General features: G+C 27.1%; 2 protein-coding genes across 2 annotated transcripts; both read right to left on the bottom strand.

The window, feature by feature from the left end:
• Nucleotides 1–370: 370 nt before the first annotated feature.
• Nucleotides 371–1,277, bottom strand: LOAG_09603 (hypothetical protein; the record flags this gene model as incomplete). Its single annotated transcript, XM_003145130.1, has 3 exons — nucleotides 371–555; nucleotides 944–1,024; nucleotides 1,229–1,277. 3 exons carry the CDS (start codon nucleotides 1,275–1,277, stop codon nucleotides 371–373), a joined length of 315 nt encoding a protein of 104 aa, XP_003145178.1.
• Nucleotides 1,278–2,518: 1,241 nt separating this feature from the next.
• LOAG_09604 (hypothetical protein) lies at nucleotides 2,519–6,226 on the bottom strand (the record flags this gene model as incomplete). Its single annotated transcript, XM_003145131.1, has 7 exons — nucleotides 2,519–2,829; nucleotides 3,190–3,331; nucleotides 3,941–4,132; nucleotides 4,681–4,811; nucleotides 5,225–5,388; nucleotides 5,630–5,763; nucleotides 6,110–6,226. The coding sequence occupies 7 exons, from the start codon at nucleotides 6,224–6,226 to the stop codon at nucleotides 2,519–2,521; spliced, it is 1,191 nt and encodes a 396-aa protein (XP_003145179.1).
• Nucleotides 6,227–8,595: the final 2,369 nt, after the last annotated feature.

The raw sequence follows: 8,595 nt of genomic DNA on the forward strand, positions 1-8,595 counted from the left end.
CTTCGCTTATGATTTCTTGTTTATTCCTCCTTCCTTAATTATTTGAAGAAGTAATAGAACTATTAGTGGTAAGTTGCTTGAAACATATCTGGAATAATTCCTTTTATAATGTCACCAAATTGGTGACCATCACCTTAACTTTCGAATTTTTTAACCATCCTTTTCTGATCATCCAATGACAGGATATCTGAAATATGCCTCAGATAATGTGACCGAGGTCATGATCATCCTCCTTAACTTTTAGATGAGTAAATCAGAATTTTCGTAGTAGGGAAGTTACTACTAACCTTATTAACTGCATTTTGAAATCCTTAGATCACGCTTTATCACTCTTTGATACTAAGATATATTTTAAAAGTATTTCAACGAATTATAAAATAACACTTTTAGAATGAGTACCGGTTGTGGTGCTTCGTATTCCTGGTTTCTTACATGTGATGATGTGGATCTGACGAAAAGTCTGATTGGTGATCCGGAAACAATTGTTGATGGATAAAATTAAAATTATTTTATCGTATCTGTTTTTCCCATCATCATTAAAACGAACCGTATGGCCTATACAATAAAACTTTGTCACAAAATAATGAATGATCGGGAAGTGAAAAAAAAATGAAAATTAATTTAAAGAAATGAAAAAAAAAACAAATTGTCAGTTATTGTTAATTATTGATAATTTAATTACTGAATGCCCGAAGGAAAAACTAATTTTGGAAAAACTAATTTTGCTAATTATCACAAATTATCAAAAAATTAACTTGGTGATTATCCGTTAGCTGCTATTGGTAATTACTGATAATTATTGATGGCGAATAAGCAAAACATGATAAAATCATCAGTAAAAGACTGTAATACTTCTTCAAATTTTATTTCGTACAAAAAAAATTCTTGTTCTTAAGAAAAAGACCGGTGTTTTGGTACTGAAAACAATGCTTTGTTTACTTACTGATACTTGCACGCAATGCATGCTTGCAGTTCAATGATCGCAAAATGCAAAAGCACACTAATTCCTGATTCCTATTTGTATCTATAAATGATAAGTGATTGAATTTTGGAAAAAATATTTTACAAAATAAAATGATAACGAACAAACAAAGCATGATAAAATTTTGCAGCTGATAAGAAAATACTTTGGTTGATTTTTAGTCATGTAGGATAGGTGTTACTATGTCTTTTTTTTGCGTAAATTATATATATAATACTGATGCATCCTGCAATATAATTCAGAAACCTGCTAACACTAAAAATGTTTTCAATCCTGTTATGTCATCTGATATCATCTGAGTGGTTAGTGACAATTAATTGTCACTTGAGATGTATAGATTATTTATCACAAAAAATCGATGAAAACAGAATATTCGGATATATTTGTCTCGATTAGAGGGATGCAAAAAGTAAAGTAAAATTAAGTGGAATAATAAATAATCTATACATCTTAGAGGGATGCAAAAAGGAAAGTAAAATTATGTGGAAAAAAAAAGAAAAAAACTTCACCAAGGAAAGTGGAAGTGAATTCAACTATTAAATGAATTATCAATAATAATAATAATTACCAGCAATTAATAACAATACTTGTTTTTTGAATGAAAAATATTGAAATTTGCATAGTTTTAAGAAGCTAATTTCAGGAAGATAACAATTTGCATCCAATTTTAAAATTCAAAATTAATTCAAAATGAAAATAATCTTTTGTATGACATCTATATCAATAATCTCCTCAAAGTTTAAAGGATAAAATTATTAGAAATTTTAGAAATTCCAGCATCCTCTATCACTGTATAAAATTGTTTACGTACTTTTCGTTTAGCAATCTATCCAAAGATCCCTTCATTAATATATGCTAACAAAGAGTACTTTATCAACATGAGCTAACAAAGGTGTTAATCCTTGTAATTGTAAAACCAGTCCCCGAAGGATATGCATATAAGCCCCGCACATAGCAGGGTAGCTAACTAACTAACTAACTAACTCCTTCATTTTATTCTCCAGATTAGTCGTCGTCGAAATTTATCTTGTGACAATGTTTTTGGAATTCGCTTTGTGCGTTAATTTGTGTTTTTGCAATTCTTAATGATTATAATACTGCATTGATATTGTTTCATTTAATCCAATGATTTAATAACCAAAGTTTGAGATGACCTATGACCTATGTCACGTTGCATAAGATTCTTTTAAAAAAACAAGAATTTCCCACTTTAACAAATATATAATCAAAACAGTTACATTTATGCGAAATAATTTTGTAATTTATGGTAATTAATATTTATAATAATCTTTATTATCATGATAATTAAGATCGTAGTATAATAATGATGAGTAATAGTAGTCCAAGTTAAATTATTTGCTAATATCTTAATTACGCTCAATTAATAATGCATAATTGCTTTTCTATATATTTTGAAATTTAAACACTTTATTAAATTTTCAGAAGTTGGATTTTTCAAAGAAGAAAAAAGAGGTGAGGAAAATAATGTAAAGAATTTTAATATTTTAATATAAGCAGTAATGGTGATCACGTTTTTCAGTCAAAACTATTACAAGATATGAACTTCTTCGAACAACTATTGAAGAAGGTCATCAGTGAAGTATCCATCTTGTCCATCTGTATAGAAGTAATAGCCATAGCAGTAGGATTCATACATGAAATTTGTTGTTGTCGTGCCCAACATGGACGAGTCAAATCGATCGATTTTGAATCAGCAAAGAAGTTAATAATTGGATCAAAGATCATCGCCAAAACCCAAACAATTGCGGCAATACATGCCAAAATTTCGACTTGTAAAAAAAGTCTCCCATAAAGGAAAGTTTTACACGATGACTTATCACCCAAACCTGTAAAAATACAAATAAAACATACCCTAATTTTCGACCATTTATAATTAGATTAAACTAATTAGATTAATCTTAAGACAAAGTATGTGATTTGATTGATTGAAATGATATATAAGCTACTTTTGTAATCAATGGAGTTGTTTCATTGATTAATAAGACAATTAATTTATTTGTAATTAGATTTTTCCATTCCGGTACCACCTTTAAAACTAATTGTAGGAACACCTGAAAGTAAATTCTGTTTCTTTTAAACTTTTACTTCAATGTTATCTTTCGATGTTATTATTCTCAGGTGAAAAAAGTAAAAGTTAATGGAATATAATACCTAAAATAACTTTACCTAAAATAAATTAATTTTACCTAAAATAGCAAAGTTTTTCAAATTAATCGCTGCAATCGCCATAACAATAAGAATCGGTAATGAGCCAGCAGTAAATGTCACCATATTTAGTGCTAATCTATTCATTGTTCGTACATTACTTTTCGCTGCTATATCAATTCCCTAAAAATTTCAAAATATTATTTTAAGTATTTCCGATACCATATATATACGAACGGAAACGGAAAATTTCCGTTCGTAATTCTGAAGTGTATAAATTTGCATAAAGTTGAATGAATGTTTTTTTTCTTTTTATGAATTTCGTTGCTATACTGCGACATTCAATGAAAAAGATTCAGTTCTGATTTATCATCACTTAACCATTTAGCAAGTGCCCCGAGATTTCTCTTTATTTTAATAGTCGAATCACAGTAACTATTTAAAAAATGATTAAAGAAATGTTTCTTATCATGTGATAAACAATCTGATTAAGGTAGAAGATATGATAATATCATAAGGATCTGAGATTTTTCGAGTAAATCTGAATTAAATAACTTGAAGGAAATTTAGCCTCATCTCTTGCCAAGAAATTAAGATCATCTGATTATTTCTTGCAGGCCGACAAACTAAAGTTATCTGATCATGTCCATCATTGATCTATTGATCACTGATCTACTGACCCATCACTAGTCTACCGATATGCTGATCGCTTGCCGTTTCCGTTTAATCCATCTATTGATTTATAGATAATTTTAAAAATTAAGGAATAATTAAAATATTTGAAAAAGTTACCAGTCGACCATCTCGATCTCGATTATGAATAAAATAAAGTATGATTAGATAGAATGCAATGACAGTAATGAAGAATGCAATGAGAAGGAAAGTGACAAAGATAGCAATGGGTTGTTGACATTGATCAAATGAACAATAAATTGGCGCTGTTTCCGGATAAAACAATGTTGCGCCATATAAACCAAGGAAAAGCTAAATTTAAATGTGACATTTTTTAAACTTGTTGAAAATTTCGCATTCAAAAATTAAGACTTATTAGTTTTTCAAAATTAAGATTTATTAAGATCTATTAATTTTTTAAGATTATGATTTATTAAGATTTATTAGGATAAGATTTATTCATTTAATATATTTTAAATAATTGCAAAATTTTTCGAAATTACTGCATGTATCATCCATAAGAGATACCGGTTTGAACTTTGTTAATTTAATTGGAATTTATCAATTCTAATTGATAATAAAATTAGTTTGAAATTGGAATAACTGTATTGCATTTTTTGAATCACTTGAATGATTTAACTTTTAAACTTATCAAATCTAATTTCTCTTATCAGTAATTTACGCAACAATTTTTTGCGGAATTTCACGATTATTTTAAATATATTAAGAAATGAGTTAATTTTAATTTTTCCCTTCCAAAATTTTAAATTCCAAAAAGAACTCATAACTGAAAATTTTGTAAAATAATAATTAAAAATTGACGAAAAAGAAAAAAACTTTTATTTTCATTAAATTATTACCGAAAAAGCGATAGAAATAAGCCAAAGAATTGTAATAACAATAAAACAACGCGAAACATTAACTGCATATCGATATCTCAATGGATGGACAATTGCTAAATAAAGTAATGTTGTCATTGCGACATAAGTACCTGCAAAAAAAAATGTCACATAAAACAATGTTGTCATTAGGACATAAATATCTTGGAAAAACTTTACACGAAACTTGAAAAGAAAGAGATGAAGTTTGAAATTTTCACTGAATAAAGTGAAGAAATTTGATTGGAATTTAAATCGAACAATAGAAAAATAAAAAAAGTGACTGAAAAGAGAACTGAAAAAAATAAAATTGATTGAAAATACAATCAAAAATAGAAAGGTTGACTGAAAACAGAATCAAATTAAAAAAAATTAACTGAAAGAAGATTTTTAAAAAGTAGTTAAAAATTAAAAAAAAAGGAAAGTTTGAAAAGTCTTCATACACCACATTTTTGATTTAGTTGCTATAAAATTTAAAAATTTGAAATTAACGAAAAAAAAATTCAAAAAAAAAATCCAAACTTACCAGCCAATGTTAGAAATGATAATGATCCGATCAAAATGAATGCAGCAGCAGATGCATACTGGAATATTTCTAATTTCCAAGCAATTAAAACAATATATAAAAGGATCAGTGCAAGGATACTGCTTATCGTCCTACTTAACAGAAAACTGTGACGACACATGGAGCTAAAAAAATTGAAATCGAAACTTTAAAATTAAAATTTAATGTGACAGATGAAATGTAAAAAAAAGAAACAACGAATAATATTCGTTTTTGTCTTTCTGCCCAAAATTTAACTTTTTATTTTATTTCCTATTATTCTAACCGGTTTGCAAATCGGTTCAAACTTCGCGATCTCTGCATATTTCGGTTATAAAATGCTCGAATATAGATCATCCGGAAAATATGATGTAAGCAAAAAATTACATGAGTTTTTTCCTTCGCCATAATTCTATTAATAATATGCCATAAGCAATATTTATTAAAATGGCAAATGTTGCAAGTATAAGTGGAATTGTACCAAAAAAATACTTCCGGAAATCTTTTGCTTCATGCAATTCCTGAAAATAAACGGGAAGAAAATGCGGAAAAACTAATTAGATAACGGAGAAGATAATTGAAGGAAAAAAGTTGTCTGAATTAACTCCAATTATTCAAAACTACAAATGCAACTAACTATCATCTGTTTAGATGATATGGTATAATTGTTACATATGTCGCATGTTCAGAAAATCATAAGAAAATACTGGTGTATCCGGAAGATAATTCGAGGAAATTTTCCGGGAAATAAAAAGATTTGAAGCAAAATATACTTTTTGGAATAGAAAAGGAGAGAGATGAGTAAAAATGATAAATAATTCCATTTCAAATATATTTTTGTATTGATTATTTTAAAATAAAGCTAACCTTTAATAATTTGCATGGATTTGCATCCGTAAATATATGACATTGGGCATATTTGATATCCTTTATACGATATTCGTATGAACAATTTTGAAAAATTTTTGGAACAATGATACTCATTTACAACTGAAAACTCTTTTACTTACTTACTTTCGTACTTATTTGTTGAAATTGAACTAGTATTTAAAAGAATGATCTACTGTATAGTTGTTGTGCATAGTTGACAAAGTGAGCAGCTTTTTGGTGTGGGATGTTAAATTGGATGACAGAGCAATGTCAACAGAATGATATGATAGCTTAACATTAATTATTGACAGATAAAGCAGGGAATGGTGAAGAGAAATGACGGAAAAAATTCATCGTTAGTAATACTTTTTTATCAAAAAAGTGAAAAAATTGGGAGAAAAATGAAATTTTAAATAAATGGAAAGTTTTTTTTTTAAATTTAACTCAAATATTATTTGTATTTAATTTTAAAATGCCCTTATGGTAATTGGTGCATGTATGTGTGTGCATGTGAATAAAATTTTTAAATATTGAAAAGAAATTCGTTATAATTACTAACTTAGGAAAAATTATCAGCAAATATTGGTAGTAAAATGATAAAAGTTGAGTTTTTTTTGTCCTATGCCAATAACATTAATTTGGTAAAAAAAAGGGAAAACAAATAAATTTGAATTTTAAAAATTGGTTTGATCGAATTTTTTCATTTCAACTAATATTCAATGATATTATCTGATATGATATAATTTTTATAAAACTTTGCGAATAAAACCTTTGATTTTTGATTTTCTTCACTTAATGTTTTGAATTTTTTAGCAAATGATTACAGATATTAATTTAATCTTATTTATGAAAGGATGATAAGATCAATTTTTTGATTTGATAAAATCATTCTTAAACTGTTCCGAACTATATCATCAAATATATCCTTTTTAATTAGAACATTGTTTGAAAAGTTTCATAAAACATGAGAAATAGAACTGTCTATGAATAACGATACAACATTATTCGTAATAATAATCCGGTATAAATACACTTTATCAGGTTCGTTCGAATAACATTGCGCCGATTATGCATGGATAGTTAGTATTGTATAGATGGAATATGCCGGATCCGTTCAATATTAATTTTTTAAGTGATAAAGATGATGATAACCACTTTTAACCATATATATTACCCAATTTGATTTGCAAGATATGTTAAAGAGGTAATCAATGATCGAGATAGTGATTAGTGATCACTATTTCGATCATTAAATTATCTTGTTTGTCAGCCAAAAGGAAACAGTAATTCTTATTTTACAAGCTATTTCTATCAGACAATTTAGGTAATTGATCAAGGTTAAAGGTCAATTCTTATTTTTCCTTATTCTTTTCTCCTTTAAACATTTCCATCTGAGTCATTCTATGCCATTTGCGCAACACATAAACCAGTGATAAAAGCAACTCAATGATTCAATGCTTAAAAGGAATCGTTCGGTGTATTTTTAATTTCAAAGTTTTTTGCTTATATTTTCCTTTTTTCACTTTTTGTTTCTCAGAACAAAAGTAAGAATTGACCTTTAACCTTGTTTTGATCAAAATATCACAATATGATAATCATTCGTTGTGAATACTTGGAAATCATTTTTTTTTAATTCATACGGAATATTACTGTCAGTGTTGGCAATAAACCGGAAAGATTGCTAACTGTTAATGATACAAGAAAAGAAAAATAATATGCAATGAATGGATGAATAAAAATTTTGCAAAATTAAAGAAGGTACAAAAATAGTAAGATAAAAGAGTTAAGAGGAAAGGAGAAGTGATCGAATCAAATTAAATATCTGATTAATTAGCGGCAAATATTAATTTTCATATTGAAAAGCAAAAGATCTATTCCGAAATACCGGAATTATTCCACACTTTATCATAATCTAATGCAAGAATTATGTTTACTTCATGCCAAATATGAATTCCAATTAATTTAACTGATAATTCAATTGTAAAAATACATTTTATTTAATTTCATATTCTTCACATAAAATTTCAAATTGTATGGGAATGTTTTAATATTAACAAATATTATTACAAGAAAAATGGAGCAAAAATTTCTTCTCAAATAGGAAATAAAATTAAAATGAATCATTGACAATAATAGATGACAGTCCACAAAAAAAAAAGAAAAAATCGATTTCATCGTAACAGATTTTGTTTGAAATTTGCTTTGTAAATGTTGTAATTGGATATTGATCCATCTTTCGTAACACAATTTGAAGAGGACGAAAATCAGAAAAAAAGTTTACAAAAAAAAGACCTATAGTGAAAAAAAAAAGGACGATTTTGCAGATATGGTAATTTGTTAAGTGTAATTGATTTATAAAAGGTTCAAATGATTAGGAACACATAGGTCAATTGGTATTTGATAGCTTAAAGATAAAAATATTCTTAAGCTATTAATTGTTGATTTTAATTTTGTAGCAACACTATTCATTTGTTTGAATCATA

Source organism: Loa loa, assembly GCF_000183805.2.
Source record: "Loa loa unplaced genomic scaffold supercont3.145, whole genome shotgun sequence".
Lineage (NCBI taxonomy): Eukaryota > Metazoa > Nematoda > Chromadorea > Rhabditida > Onchocercidae > Loa > Loa loa.